Source organism: Chiroxiphia lanceolata, chromosome 10 (genome assembly GCF_009829145.1).
Source record: "Chiroxiphia lanceolata isolate bChiLan1 chromosome 10, bChiLan1.pri, whole genome shotgun sequence".
Taxonomy (NCBI): domain Eukaryota; kingdom Metazoa; phylum Chordata; class Aves; order Passeriformes; family Pipridae; genus Chiroxiphia; species Chiroxiphia lanceolata.
This window is the reverse complement of record NC_045646.1, coordinates 8499034-8515811: the sequence shown is the minus strand read 5'-3', so window position 1 is coordinate 8515811 and position 16778 is coordinate 8499034. Positions and strand designations below refer to the sequence as shown.

Sequence of the window (16778 nt, the reverse complement as noted above, 5' to 3'; positions counted from 1 at the left end):
TACTGTTGCCAGAAGTCTCTGTAGATTTTATTTGAGTATGGTACAGTGACTGTGTTTGGTTTTTAAACCATGGTGCCCTTCAGTCCTCTGAGCTCTCCAAGAGTTGACTGCAGCATTAAATACTTGATGAAATTATAATTTCATCTATCAGAAATAGGCCTAAGCTTTGTAGAACTGTAGCTGGTTTAGTACCAATGTGTAGAAATATCTGCTTGAGTAAAGACCAAGAATTTTGCTCCTGATGGTTTAAACAGGCACCTGTAACTCAGGCCCAAGTCCGAGCATTTAAACTGGAAGTTCTTCTGCTAAATGGTCTTCAGGTTCTCAGACTAAACAAAAGCTGCCTGAATGTCATTTGAATATTTTGCAAGAAAACTAAAACTCCTTCTTTTCTAAATTCAAATTGTATGTGTTCAAGTATATAACATTCCAAGCCTTTCTGACTGTTCAAAGGACAACTGGCAGGAGTCAGAGGGATAACCCTGTAAATCAAATTAGGACCAGGAACCTGAGAGGGTGAGAAATGATGGGGCTGTAAAGGTTGTGTGTGGAGAGGACAAGGCTGTGGTTGGGCAGCTGAGTGAACTCTGGGTTGGAGTAAACTCCCATTTACTGTTGGAGAAATGGGAATGACCCCCAGGCTGGAATTCATCACTAATCATCTCATGGTGGGCTCCAGTGAGTTCCTGGGTCAACTGATTTGAGTTCAGCTCCTGCATCCCCTTACACACACACATCTATGGGTGTATGTAAGTGTGTGTGTGTCTTTATGTACACCTGTGAGGTTTTTTGGGTTTGTTTTGCTTTTCTTCCTGGTGGACTTCTCTCCAGCCTGAGAGTGCTGGGAATAAATCTACTGCCTGATCCTGGGCCTGTGGCACAGCAAGCCTGGCTTTACTCTGCCATATTTTCCTCTAACACATAATTAAAACAATGACTCAGCTAGAAGTGAAAGTTTTATTTAATAAATATAATTTTCATAAACCATTTTCAAAACAGCATCTACTGACCAGAGCAAGCACACAGCCTCGCTGTCAGAGGAGCAAAACCAACATGAGGCAGCCACAGTGTCAGAGGTCCAAAATTCTTTGTACTAATTATTGCTAGTTTCCAGTTGGCAATGCCCCTTATTTGCCTAAAATTAAGGATCAACATCTTTCAAATAGTACTTCTTGCAGAGATTTTATCATTCCAGTTTTTTTTTCCTTTGGAAAAGCAGAACTTGATCACACTTCAGTGAAAAAACAGGAGACAAGATGATCTGTTGTTTTTGTATGCATAGGATCCGAAATCTCTCGTGGGACTGCAACTAGGAATTGTAAAATCTATTCTTTGAGATATAAATAAGATACTCCTGCAGCAAGGTGAGCCTTATTTTTAACCACTTTCCCCTTTCTATATATGCCCCAGAGATTATCTTCTAGCCCGTTCTCAAAACGTAAAAAGGTTGAGAACCTGCTGATGGATGAAGTAATTTCCTTTAAACCTGCTGAGGAAAAATTAATCCACCCCCCTAGGCCAGGCCAGAGTTTCTTTCAGACAAGTCACGCTCTGTGCCACAAACAGCAGCACATTTATTTCATCACGTTCCAGGCACAGCCCAGGGCCCCTCCGCTCACATCTGTGCAGTTACAGCCCCGGAACCACCGCGGCCCCTCTGCAGCGATGACGGGATGGACTGAGGGCAGCACAGCCGGAGCCAGGCAGCGACAGGAACATCCCTTCAACCAGCACCACACGGGCTCTCCACCCAGACAGTCCTGGTGCCTCTGGGAGCAGGATTTAGCTGAAGGAAAAAAAATCTACGGCAAGCAGAAGCCTCGCAAATACCGATGCAAATGCGCTTCTAAGACGACTGAAGGCAAGAGCTGATAGAGCACGAGCATCCCGTTCTTCCCTCCTCCTGTTACAAACTGAGTCATTCCCAGAGAGCAGAACCCAGACAAATCATGCCGCTGGAAGCAAACAACAGAAGCAAAGAACGTACAAAACAACCAACAATAAAAATGTTTCCAAAAAAACCCCCAACCCAGATCTGCAAAGAAGAGAGTCTAGCTGGGAACTAATTTAGGAGCAGAATAAGGATAAAATTAGTCCCTAGTGAGTGGTTGCCCAGTTCTAGGAACAACTTTAAGCAGGGACATCTGTGTAACAAACAAGGCAGTGGTGAGTCCAGCGATGATGGCAAGTTATTAGGGATTCTACACCAAAAAAATGAGAATCCCAAAATAGCTCAAAAATAAATGCTTCAGAAGCACATTATGCTTGAGCATTTTAACACTATTTCACCAAAATCATAACTCCTTAGAAGTACAGAAGTATCAAACTATGAAAAATGATTTAGACTACAGCTTTGAGACACTTCTAACACTAGAAAATATTTTATTCCAATATAGAAGTTACACTGTCATAAAAAACATGTTTGAAAGTACTACTGAAGGTTTTCAGTAAGACATTGTAGGTGCCTAATACGCATTCTAAATTGCATGAGCTTGTCTCAAATCACCTTTTGCACTTAAAAACAATAAATCACTCTGAAAATATAAAGCCAAAGTTTTCAGGGTTCCTTCCTTTGCAGTTTTTGTTCCCCCTCCCCTACCTGTAACCTTAAAAGATATACAGAATACTCTTAAGCAGAATATTTACATTTTAGTTTGTGAAACAATTCAGAACATCTTCCCACTGAAGTCTTTTCCACTGCATCCTTTTAAAAGCTTAAGCTTGGCAACTAAAATTATGTTTTCCTAAGTAACAAAACCAAACCCTGTTTTTTCCAGAACAAGAGCCGACCTGCTGGGAATGCAATCCCATTTGGGAGGGGCTGTGGAGAAGGTGCTTCTTCAGAGACACTGCATAGTAAAGTGAGTGTACACCACTCTTCCTTTGAACTACAAACTCCTACTACAGGCTTTTATGGATTTCAAGGCTAAGAGAGAATAATAAGACATTTCCTCCCCGTGGCAAATTGTCCCCCACCTGTTCCCACTCTGACTCGGGGACGAATGCCAGTGTTACACGGAATTAGCTGGATTTTGTTCTGGCTTCTACACGAAGGATTCTGCACTGTGCCCAATGCACAGTGAATGGTTTCCTACACTTCAGCTGTCAAAGAAATACACAATCTTCCTTCCTTGAATAGAAGTGTTTTTAAAAGCTTTGTGACATCAACACAAAACCCCAGTCACTTCTTCCATCCAAAGTATTTGTCACACCAAAAAATCTGGTCTAAGGCAAACCATGTCTATGTTCTGAATGAGACATTACTGACTTAGATTTACTGCAAATAGAAAAATATACCTTGGCAGACAGATGGATTCTTAAGTTCCTCCTTAATTGTTTAAATGCATGTTTCTTCGGTAACCTTACAAACACTGGGAAAAGGGAAAGTAGGGGGGAAAGGGAGGAGGAGGAGATGGAAGGTTTTAAAGAAACACATAATGAATGTAAATTATTCTTCAAATATAGGACTGTGCTGCTTTTGTGCAAATATAAGTAACACATTCTTGTGGTAAAAGCCAAAATACATCACCCGCAGAGCTGAGCCAATGGAAATGCTTGGAGTGGGGCTGTACAAGGCCTCTGCTTCCTATTGCACAACGTTAACCCCAGTCTGTATTTTGGTCCAGGACACACGAACCACACGGATGGATGAGGTCACACGGTCACACACACTGACGGGACAATGCTGTGGCTGACACGGACAAACAAGTACTGCTGAAAGGTGGAACACTGTGATTTAGGTGTAAAAGATACAGCTAAACAGCAGATATCTGATTAGAGCATGTAATTCTGCATTTCCTAGGTACCATGGCAGTGTGAAGACTCTGAGAATGAGAAACTACTACAAAGAAAATAATTTAAACCCATGTATAATATTATAGATATGAAATATAAAGTGATAGGAGTAGATGAAATCCAAGTGTATTTTGCTAGTAGTGCATATATGGATAAGTTTTTTTGGGGACTGAGAGACAACAATCAGGTTATTGCATCTCTGTGCTGGATCCAGGTTTCAAGCTGTCTGCAGTGGGATGAGTCACATGTCATACCTGCTGCATGGAGAAGGCAAGGCTCGATTTTAGTGATTCCTCATCCCCTGAACACTCGCTGTGGGGATCCAGTGTACACCTGACATTTTCAAGCTCAAGCTTGTTTTTAGGTAAGGCACATGCAAAGGATCTGATCGAAGGAAAGCGGGACCTCTTCAACACTTCCTCTCCTCATTGAACTCGGGAGAATTTGGGATGAGGGATTTGAGAATGAGGGATACACTCCTCTGCAGCAGCCCAGGCCCCCACTGAGATGTCACCAGGGGGGTGGGATATGCCTGCCTGAATCATGGAATACAAAGGATTTGCTGTGAAATGTGCTCAGAGGACAGCACTGAGGGCAACAGCAGCAACTCACCCAGGCAGGGGGAAAGCGGCTTTGCCCGAATCCTACACTTCCCCACACCTTTACTGAAGAAGTTCTGGTAGGTGTTATTCACAGTCTGTGTTTCATTTACAGTTTATACTACCCTGAGTTAATTTTAAATACACAGCCTTACATCTTTAACTGCCCGACAGAGACAGTATTAAGTTATTGATGGGACTTCAGTGTCAGAGGTTGACTTAAAACACAATGTCCCGAAGCAGCAGCACTTTCACCAGCCTCAACCCACAAACACCACTGTGCCCAAGGCAGTGCTCTGCAGCCATCCCTGTGGCAGCACCTCCATTTCATCTCCCACATCCAAAGACAACCATTCTGGCTGAAGGAACTTGTAAATGTTGCTGCTACCCACCCCAAGCCTGCAGACACGTTTATACTGGGACAACAGAAGTACCTGCAAGATGCACCATTCAAACCTCCAACTGTGCAATTTGCTTTTATTGGCATACTTGGGTATCAAAACATCGCCATCAAGGTCTCGGATCCTTCCGATATACGAAGATAATTAAGCATTAATTATATCTTCAAAGTACAACATGACCAAATATAAATACATGAAAAAGAACAAAACATTGCAAAAATTCCCCAACTTAAAAGATTAATAATTCAAAAAATTTATGCTAGTGAGACTTCTGCACAATCCACCAATTCTTTAAACATTTTTCCATGGCGGGTATGCGAACTGTTAAAAAACCCAACATGGGCATAATAAAGGATGACTGGCTTCCGAATTATACTTTAGGAGAACAGTGAACTGTTATACCCTTAGTATTCCAATTATTGATTTGTCACAGTTACAGTATTTTTCAAAGCAATGACTAATGTATTGCCACTCATATACCAGCATAAATATTTGAATTGCATTTAACTCTCAAAAATTACTAAACTGATTGCTCACAGAATATGGTAACCCGTCCACAGAAACAAAAAAAACTGATCTGCAAACTGCTAAGACAGCATCTGAGACACAGCTCAAAACTAATGTGTGTGTTAAAGGGAAGGGTCATCATGAAAAATGCAACTTTTAAAACTTCAGTTGTGCAAATTCAAGTTGATTCAAATTGGATCACTCAAATTTGGGAGGAGAAAGACGTTGTCATTGCGCTGCAGTGACGTCTCAAGTATTAAATTCAGGATTTCAATCTGCTCGTACAGTAACAGAAAAGATCAAATGGTCAGAGGTAAAAGCATTCCTTACCTCCAAAAAAATTATTTAGCAATTTGTAGATATAATTAGAAAAAAATACTGAAGCAATAGCTGTGCAGATGCCAGGCCACAGACAAGGTCTGTGCTTAGGAGTCACTCTACTCTTTCCTAGGGCAGCGACGGACACTGGACTCGCCTCAGAACCTACAGGTGTGTGAGCACCACATGGCTTCCACAAGGCATTTATAAATGTCCCTGTCAACAAGTGGCTGAGTCCATTGTGGAGAGAGTCAAGATGCTTCTGTCGTTGGCATAGAAGGGATCCGAGGAACTCCATGATCTAAAGTAACAATAAAGAAAAGTTTGGCTGACTGGGAACTTATACTCTACAGAGGTGAGGAGAAAAGTCTAGGAAAGCAAAAGATAGAAGTGCTACGAGATTAGGCAAATGTTCCTCTTTAAAAGACTAATCTATTAATTTCATGTAGGCACCTGCAATTCATTCAGACCTTTGAGAACAGATGCCAACTCATGTCTGCTGTGTAATTAATAATTTACTCACAGCTATGGATATTTTCCTCACTATGAACTAAAACAACCAGAGGTTTATACGCCCCTTTGCCACTAAAGTTTCAATACTGTGCCCTCAGGGAGACTCTAAATGCTGCCTGTGTACACTGAGGCACACAACCCGAGACCATTCCAGCAAAGCCCTGTGGTGCACAGCTACCCCTGAAAACCAGCACGCCGTGTCCAAGCGGGAAAAATCCACACTGGCTGCAGCTGTGGGCAGGCAAAAACTGATCCACAGCCATGAATCTATTTCATCCCTTTTACTGTTAAAATTTAAGACATCAGGAAGCTGCCTAAGACGTCACAGCTTCTGACTGAGATGGGATCTCACAATGTCTTTCACTTGAGGACAATTCTGCTTGGGAAGAAATACTGTCTTGGCTGAACAACGTTATGAAAATTATATGTGAAATGCTGAAAATAGAAGGCTGGAAGGTAGGAAATCAAAGCATAATGAATTTATCTCCAAATTAGCCTCTGTCAGAAATCTGCTGTTTCTTACAACTGTTTACATGCAGTGCTGACACAAGTACCACTAATGGGAGATCCATCAATTCAGCAATGAATCCTACTGTACAAGAATGTGATCCAGCATTCTTAGTATCTGAGTGACTGACAAGCTGACAGACAATTTAATGGAACGACAGACAAAAATGCATTTTTTTTAACATACCACACCACACATTTTATAGCCTAACTGGAGCTATAGAAAATACTTCTCAAATACATTTTACAAGCAGTAAAATAAACACAAGAGAACTATACTCCTGTGGCCCACTACTCCAAGCATTTGTACAACTTTGATTCATCAAAGCTTCTATCAAAATTTGATACCATGTTGGATTTCCTGTTCAGTTCTCATATTTGACAGAATATCAGGAGCACAGAATACAACACAAGCTGCTACAGCAATATTATTTAAAGAAGCGCTCCTTCATTCTACAGCACTTGCACAGACAACGTATTTCTCAGCATCACTTCATCAACAAAAATAATTTGCAGCTACCTCCTGGTTGAATAATTTGCTGCTTTATACAACACAAGTGCTCAGGAGACCAACCTGTTGGGGACTGCACAATTTTCTGAAGATTTAGATACAAAACACAGCAGCTCAAGCTTGTGAACAAAGCCTAAACAATTTTACAAGCACTTAAAAAAAATTACTCGAGATTTCTTAACTGTACCTTCAGCATTTCACGACTTGTAACTGCTTCATGTGATTCAAGCAATTAAGACGTTAAAAAATGAACAGAGACTTTCTTATATTACCAGGAAAGTGTAAGGGAAGAAATTACTTTTAGCCTTGGTTTTAAGTGTCAATGCTGAGTAGAAGGAGCTGAAGTCACTGAAGACAGCAAGTATGACACACTTAAAAAAAAAAAATCTCTTTTCTAGTTGTACTGTACATAAATTTACGTGAAACTAGAAGATTGTTCAGAGCAATTTCAACCGGAGGCAGCAGCAAAAACCACAGAACTTCAAGCCCTTAGTGTAGCACCAAGATAGTTTTGCATATTCATTAAACGTAATCCTATTGTCTGTGTTCTAAGAACTCTACAATTACTTGGCTTGATGGAACTTCATCTGAAAATTACATGAGGTAAGCAGACAAGAAACCTGAGAAAAAGCAGTCTTCAAAGATTGTTTAATATTCTGTCAAATATGAGTATCTTCAGTAAGTATTTGTAAGTTCTTAAGAAAGAAAATTAAGTGGAACAAAAGAGAAAATCGTAAAACTGTGAATGCATTAAATAAAACACAGAATACCTACCTTATAAGACTACCAGGTTACTAAGGCAATTGTTAACAAAAATCTAATTAGATAACAATAAATGGAAAAGAAGTAGCATGAGAAATTCCTCATTGGAAAGCACAGTTGTACAGAGAAGTGGAAAAAGACATCAAAAAACTTAGAGCAACTGCTACCAAAATGTTGATTTTTAGACCAATTAAATGCTCACCTTGTAGATCGAAAAATTCTATTAAATTGTTTATTTTACACGTCATGCCCGCTTTCTATACAGCAAGTTTGAATTAAAAATGTACTTAGTCATAACAGTTCATATTTCATATGGAATGAAACATTTTGCATATTCATAACCTAGGTTTGTAGAAACACTGAATAAATTTCATAAGCAAGCCAGAAGAGAGAGACTGACTGAAACCACAGACACAGTGTTCAACACAAGAGTTCCAACAGAGATGAGCTACAGACCAGGCAATAACTAAAGGCAGAATCAGAGCTGACAAAGCTGTCAGTGGAAATTACCACACAAGACTTGATACCCAGTGAATGATATCACAACCTTTAACAGAAAGAGACAAAGTTTGTCCAAATACAAAATGAGTTTCCTTGAAAATGTGTGAAGCTCAATGTTTTCAGGTTTGCCTTTTGACAGTGAAGGACCATGATATCATTCAGGGACTGAGAGATTACGATGTACAAAAGACTATTTGACTTCTACCCCCAAATATTTCCATGTTTGTTCACTATCCTCTATTTGGACATGGGGAGATGGCACATTAGGGGATTCAGCGAGAGCTCCTCTGACCATAAGAGCAGTATTGCTCTTTAGACATATTCCATTACTCTACGTGCTTTTATCTCCCACTGATGTTGTTTCACACATGGTTTGAGGAGGAAAGATTTATTTAGCACATACTTTGGAATGGCACACATGATTTTGACAATATACCTTCTAGAACCGAAAAAACATTTAAAATTCTTAGAACCTGAAGACTCTGTTCTGTCAATTACTCTGATTTTAGAAATAGCTTATAAAGTTATACTACAAAAATATTTCATCTTCATATCAATCAATGGCTGAAAGATTTAAAGACTCTCCTTCTAACAATGAAGTTATATTTAAGGGGGGGAGTGTGAGCCTTTTGATATTCTTCAGGAGTAATTCAAGCTCCAAGGTAAATATTTGGAGGTTGTACATCCAGAACCAAAGGGAAAAGTCTTTCGACTTCAGAAACAACTCCTGATTTGTGAAGGCAAAAAAAAAAAAATCATAAAAAGGAGAACAAAAACAGCAGCAAGGCTTGATTTTCTAAAGAGAAGAATGTATACAAATCAAGAGAAATTACGATAGATACAACACAAGAACTTGTAGTAAAGCCAAACTAAACACTTTAACAGAAATCTTTTGAAAACTGTTTTTCCCCCTCCCCATCCCAAAAGAAACCACTCAAAAAGAAACAAGAAACTGATCTTTCAGGATGAAAAGAAGAGTTGCATCTCCTACTTAGGTAAGCAAAACCTGCAGCTGATTTCTAGACATCTATTGCTGCAGGCTCATCGGGTTCCAGTTTATAGGAGAGTCGTCTGCAGCAAAGGCTATTGAGAGAAATGCCACACCTGTTGACCCGGGTTTGGGCTACATCTTCCCATTAGTCGTTCCAACATTCTTCTAACAGATGTGCATGCTGTTTCCCCATCTGAGAAGCAGCACATGGAGTCCAAGCAGTTGATACCTGAACCTGCCTCAGTAAGCTGGAAGGAAGGATAAAAAAAAACCAAAAAAAAAAAAAAAAAAAAAAAAAAAAATCAGTACTCACAATTCTAGCAATGAAGATGTTATCAGAAACACTTAGGAAAAACAGATTTTCTTAAAGTTAGAGTGTTGAATATTTTTCAATTTTATAGGAGAACTACAATGAGGAATTATATTTCCGTGCCTGAGGCCTATAAACACTAAAATTTGATCTTTCAAGGTTTGTTTGCAGCCTTGGTGAGCTCATGGAAATGGTTTAACACCACATCTGCCTAACGCTGGAAATGAACTGGTTAGGAATCTCTGTGTTCCAGCTCTAACAAACCCCACAGCAGAGCACATGCAGTTTCAGCTGGGATTCACCTCAGTGGCCAGACAACAATTTATACAAGCTCAGCTCTGTCCTACTTTGAGGGAAATCAAGAGAAAGCTTCCGGCTGGGGCTGCAGAATACAATGCAGCAACCTGATCCTTTGTATACTTTTTCCTCAAGAAGTGTGGAATGCAACTTCCTACAATAATTTACAGATTTTCACTACCATAGATACCCTTGGCTTGGTACAGAACAAAAGCACATTCCTGATTTTACAAACATTGTTATCCAAATGCAAACAAGGCTGATGTCAGAAAGGTTCAGTCATGTTCATTGCCAACACAAAGAATAATTCAATATTAGCATAATAAACTTTCAGCAGCTGATTTTCTGTAGGTGAGAAAAAAAAGCGATAGAAGGAATAAAGGGGGAAAAAAAAGGCAGTAAGAGAGATGTATGGGTGTAAGTGCCACCAACCAGTGTGCTCCTTTACAGCACTGTTGCACACCAGCCACTGCAGCAACCCGAAATCTCCCTGAAATCTTACATTTCTAGAGAGAAGAGCCTAAACTGACTCCAGTAACCTTTCCAAAAGGAAATAAGAATGTGAATGTGGAGTGTGGGGACACTTTTTAATTTAATTTGAAACTCTCCATGAGGGCATCCTGTCAAACAAATATTGAACACACAGACTTAAGCATCCATTATCCTGTCCTCACATCACTGAATGAAGATTCTGGGAGGAGGCATCTTAGTGTGTGATAGGACACAGTTCACTTAAGAGATTCCCACAGCTTTTCACAGCATGACCAAAGGTCACTGACTGTTGTCTGAACTCTGGTTTCTAACCCCAATTTTTTGCACAACATTCACACTTGGTGAACACTGCAACAAAAGCAAAGAACCTCAGAGTTCCCTGTGGGAATGGTTTACTGTGAGTGGACACAATCCTTCCTAATCCCCCAAAATAGGCAGCTGGACACATTTACAGCTTCATAACAGAACAATTCCCACATAACAAAGAAGAGGCAAGCAACAGAAATGAGGCATTGGAAATCCAAGAGAAAAATCCCACTGGTAGGGCACGGAGGGAACACTGGTTTTCCACGAATCTTTCCCCATGTCTGTCCCTTCCTCAGCTCTGTGCCACATTCCCCATGGTCCCTCCAGACCCTCCCATCACTCTGCTCAACGTGATGCCCACAGGACTGTCAGTCAACAGTTGTCTGAACATACAGAAAGCTCTAAAAACTGGAACCCTGGATTCTGTGGATGCTGCATCAGGGAGGCCATGGATGAGCACAGGCAGAACACACACTAACTCACACTCATTTAGGAGGTCTTGGGGACACAAAAGGAACATTTATTATGACAATGAACTCCTGAGAGACAGGAGCAGAAGCACTGCAACCCACAGGTCTAAAAGGGGTTCTGGTTAAAACACAAACAGAACAAAACACACCTCAAGAGAGTCTGAGTCCCTGAACACCCTCATTTGATGGCCATCACATCTGGTCACAACTGTACTTTCACAGAAAATCGGGAATGGCACAATTTGCAGCACTGCAGTACCAGCAAACATGACCTTCACAGCCCCATCAGACTGTGCTCACAGAGTTATCAGACAAGGAATACACAGAGCAGAAGGAATTCCTGTTTGGAGGTCAGCAGACAAGCTCCCTGCTGCACACGGCAGTGATCTTCACAGTTGTGTTCACAACAGTAACTCCCAGCATTCCTACACTTAGGATTTCAAAAAGAATATTTAGTCCATCCATTATCCTGAAGCAGAACAAGTTAACACCTTTAAAGTTACTTCAAAAGGTCACATTACAGAGGTTTTTTACGTAGGATCAGATGAACCAGACAATTTTTTTCCCTAGAATCTGCTGAGAGCTAGCAGTCCTACATATAGTTCAAAGACTGTGAGAAAGAAGAACCAAGAGTAACCCAAACTTGTTTCTAAAGAGTGAAGCCTCAGCTATGATTTTGCAGGGCTGCTACTTCCTTTATTCTTCACTAGTTAGATACAGAAAAACTAGGACCATGCTTCAACTACCATTATGGAACCATTAATATAATTTAAAAAAACCCCAACAGCATATGTGACCTTACATAAGCCTGGAAACAACAATTCTGTTTCATCAGTTTCAGAGTTCAGTGTAAAGTAACACTGGGTGAGCTCCTGCCTGATGAACACAGATTGTTATATTATATCCACTACCTGGAAGGAAGATACACACGAATCCCTCTTCTTACTTTTCTCCCTGTGGAGGACAATTATGATCATAGTTTTATACCACAGTAAACCTTGGCATGGCAAGGCAGTAATGTCTCTGAAACCTAATACACACCCTTTGGAAACACAAGGCAGGAGAGGACAATGCTTAAAAAAAAAAAAAAAGAGTATAGAGAAATACAAGATATTAGTATAACTGGCTGCAAATAAAGTATTTTCATAAGGTAAGATCTGGGATCTCAATAAACATAATACTTTATATGATAATGGCCCGTTTGATGTAATAAATGAAAAAGCAACTGAAGTGCAGAATGATCAGCTTGATAAAGAAAAAAAAAATCATACTATGATGCAAATTTCTTGTGGATGCCAAAAATATGGGTATTTTGGAATGGCTCCATGACTGTATATGAGATATGTAAATATATATACACACACATTAGGGTAGAGTGGGAGTACTACCTAGTGAACATGAGGACTGTCGGGCAGGCTAGATGGCTCTAGCAGTTGCCTATTGTCCTCCCCTCTGTGCCTGCCTTCAGCAAAGTCACCTGCTGAGCTGACTGAACCCTTATCTTCTTCCATCTAGAAGGACAGAAAAGCAACAAATCTCATGAAGCACCACGCTGCATTGCTTTAAAACAGTTACCATTGGCATATGAACTTGCATTTCCCAGATCTGCTCTTGAGAGAACAAGGCATGTTTACAAGGTAAAGAGGCAATTTCTTCACGTTAATCCGTGGATCAAAGGCAGTTTCTCAGCGCACAAATATCAGAAGAGTTTGTCTCTTTGTGCACCACAGAGTACGAAAGGGGGAAACCCAACAAATTTGAAATCTGTTTCAAATTTTTAGATTTTGCACTTTTATTTGTTTTTCCCCCTTCTAACAGAAAGGACCGTTTCAGTTTGTTTGCCTTATTACAGGTTATTCTACGCACCACAAGATGGACATTTCAACTCCACTGAGATATGCAGTTGGGACTTTGTGGAACAGGAAATGTATTTAATCCTGTACACCAAGTTAGGAGCACTGCAGCATATCTTACCAAGCTCAGGTCTTGCTGCCAACATGTCTGATGCCACATGGACATTTCAGAAAATGTATGAAATGATTATTACTATTCCACAGCTGAGTTACAACTTGCTCTCTACTGTAAAGCTCACTGTCTTTAACCCTTAATATACTGTATAACAAATCCCAACAATTAGCTTTAAAATTTTACAATATAAGAATATTCACATCTAACAACTTGCCTGGCACGTATGTTTTCAACACTTCTCTAGTTTTCTACTCTTTGAATCAAATAAATCTACAAATGCCAAATTACTTCACTATTCAAAGTCATCAGAAAAAAGTATCTTCAGGTAAGTAATATGTGCACTTTTGTGACTGAAGACAAATACAAATGGTGCATTTTTTTCTCATTTATTCCCTCCTCTTGTGATAGATTCTATGGATAGCCAATGGATCAGCACAAGAGTATGCTAACAAATGTACAAAGCTGTAAAGGAAGAGATTACCCCTGATCAAATTTTACCTTATTAAGGTGTCCTAGTACACCTCACTAGTGTGCTCACACTTGGATAGTCCTCTTGGAATTTCACGTTCCTTACAGAAACATGCTGTAAAAGGAACAGAGACCTGTCTGCTCTCAACTTGACACAGCTGGGCTGGGTCAGATCTGAAAACTGTCAGGAGGAGAATCCTATGAAACAGGAACTAAGTTAAAATACAAACAAGTAATAAAGGGCTTAAAGCCAGGGCCAGGAGTTCTGGAGACAGAGCAGATCTGGACAGAGATGAAGGGGAAAACCAGGCAACAAGAGACTCATGGGCCTGTAGATGGGGAATGAACAGGGCTTGGCTGTATGAGGCACATGCTACAGTCAGAGTTCCCGGATACACCATTATGCACTGACAGCCTTCTCTGTAAATAGACCCCTTTCTTGTGTTTGACATTTCCCTGTAGCTCCTAACACACTGTCCAGAGGTAAAAACTCTATAACACAGTTAATCCCATCAGCAAGCAGAAGTAAAACATCTGTCCGAGCAACACTTCTCACATGTGGCTTAAGAGTTCTGACAGTTCTTATAAAGCAAAGAGACATGTTAGACATACATGCAGACACAAAACTTTATTTACAAATAAAAAAATGGAATGAGATTACAATGGGACCCAGTAAGTCCCATAAGATACATATTTCACATATTCTAAGACAGGAGAGACAGCCATGGAGGAAAGCAGTGCTCAGCCAGACTCCAGCTGAGGAAAACACCTGCACCTGAGCTCTGCTGCCTCATTTCCTTTTCATCCCAAGTTACAAAAGTGATAATAAAGTTCAGAGGCAAAAGTTTAACACACAAGACTGCAATTCTTACTCACAGGAATTCACATGAACACTTAGAAGGCTCCCTTCAAAACTTCTAACTCTACATCACAAATGTATTCAATACAACTTGAACATTTTTTGCACACTGTGAAGCCTATAGACATAAAAAAAATTATTATAACATCATACTTGTCTTTTAATTTGCATTCATAAAGGGATTCTCCTTTGTATCTCAACAGAACAGTAAGCACATTGGCAGAACAAGGCATACCGGTCTAACCTGGAGTTATGGTCCTTTTGAGGATTTTAATACATATTTACAAACAGAAAACTGCCAAAGTCTGTTCATCAACCCACATGCATTCTGCATCACAAAGGATGCGATTGCTGGGGGGGCATGTACAAATGAGGTGTGACAGATTAGCTGCTCACAGCCACATATTCACCGAGCAGCTGTTTTGTTTCCTGCTCCTACAGTTTCCTTGCTTTTTCTGCCCTACTGCTTCAGGAAAATAGCTGCCCTTGACACCACAGAAACTAACCCGTGGTCTTCACTCTAAATAGGCTTTATTTAGTATAGTGAAGTGAGCAGTTTCTGTCTACTAACTGTTCTTCCTTTTTTACTATTTTAGGTAAGGATCCACAGGATTGCTTCTGAACTTTGTCCAAAGACAGAATAAAGAACAGAGAAACTCAAGTCCTTTTTGTTTCTTGTTGCACTTACAAGTTCAGTTCCATAGTATAAGGCACTCAGTGCTTGGATTTCAGGTATTATTAGATGCTCAAATGTAAAAATTCTGACATACAAGAGAATTGGATTTGTATAATCATTTGTTACTCACGGACAAAACAAATTTCCCATTTTTTTCAACCCCTTCCCTAAGTTGTAATATGAAGAAAATCATCTCAAGTGAGGCAAGATTCTCCTGGTTTAGCCTATAGTAACTACAGGGCTGCACTCCTAGACAGCTTTATTTTGATTTGACTATCCAGTTGCATAAACCCTTAAAAATGTGTTTAGTTTTGGAAAATTTAACAGAATCTTCTGTTACAAAACCTTTGGTGTAGATATGATGCGCCACGTAATTCACTCTAATAATTCACTGAGAAACAGAGACTTACTGGAAATATATTTGCCCAAAGTAACATATTTAGATGACACTGATAAACCAAGAAATTTAAAAGCTAACTTGAAAGGCTTTTGCAGAGCAATTCCCAACGCAGTTATTAAGTTTACTAACGTTAAATCATTTACTAGCATACAGTACTTTGCCTGTTTTAAATAGTGCTGAATTAAAAACAAAACAAACTAAACCACCCCACCACTACCTCCCTGGGTGTTTGGAAATCCAAGGTGATGTGTTTCAGAGTGGGGCCACTAACAGCCAAACACATGGCCATTTCAAATTTTGCCTTGTAAAGATGTAGTGCACTCTCAGAGGAAATACAAAACTCTCTCTCTTTTGGTTCAATAAAACGGCAATTAAGTCCCAAAAATGTATCACCTATTTGCACATTTTTAACAACAAGTCATCTTAAAAATATTAAAAGTAATCAGATCTTTGCCTTAATTCTGCTGTGGACTATAGAAGTATATAATGATGGGAGTGAACACGGTTGAGACGCTGCTGATGCATATTGAATGCTTAGGTCTTACAAAAGAGAATCAGCATTTGACAGCATTTCATGTGCTGAAGTCGTGCATTTGAAGAGTTTCAGAATCATGTTTACCTACACAGACACATGTACACTTTGATCTTTTTTTGAATAATTTTCTGGGACTTTGTAGCCAAATGCTTTAGGAATATGTATCTACACACATTGAAAACAAACAACACTCATTTTATAGCTGCACAAAACAAACACAAAAAGCCTTAGCTGCACAAGGTATGTAAGCACCCAAGCTTAAAACATTTTCCGCTCTTTCAAACACAATTGAAAAGCAAATTAAAATGGACAAATAACTCGCAAGAAACTGCTGCCTGAAATACATGGATTTTCCTGTCACGGCCTCATGAAGCTGAAATTATCCAGCATGCAAAAAGCACTGTTAATTTTTACATAAGAAATTAAAAGCATTATAACCATGCTAGAAACTATGATTATTTAACAATGGATGCACGAACAGCTAGATCTGTATTCTGAAAGTTGAGCATCATGCTAGGGATGTTTTTTCCTAAAAAGAAAAGCACGTCCAACACATGCTACTTAGGAGAAGCATTGGCTCAAAAAAACACAG

At 39.7% G+C, this 16778-nt stretch overlaps 1 protein-coding gene across 1 annotated transcript in view; it reads right to left on the bottom strand.

Annotated features, from left to right (window-relative positions):
* Nucleotides 1-1205: 1205 nt before the first annotated feature.
* The window catches only part of ATP11B (ATPase phospholipid transporting 11B (putative)), a 64976-nt gene continuing 49403 nt past the window's right edge, over nucleotides 1206-16778 (bottom strand). The window contains 2 exon segments of the mRNA XM_032698508.1: nucleotides 1206-3371; nucleotides 9519-9653. Coding sequence (XP_032554399.1) covers nucleotides 3363-3371; nucleotides 9519-9653 — 144 coding nt within the window. The 3' untranslated portion in view covers nucleotides 1206-3362.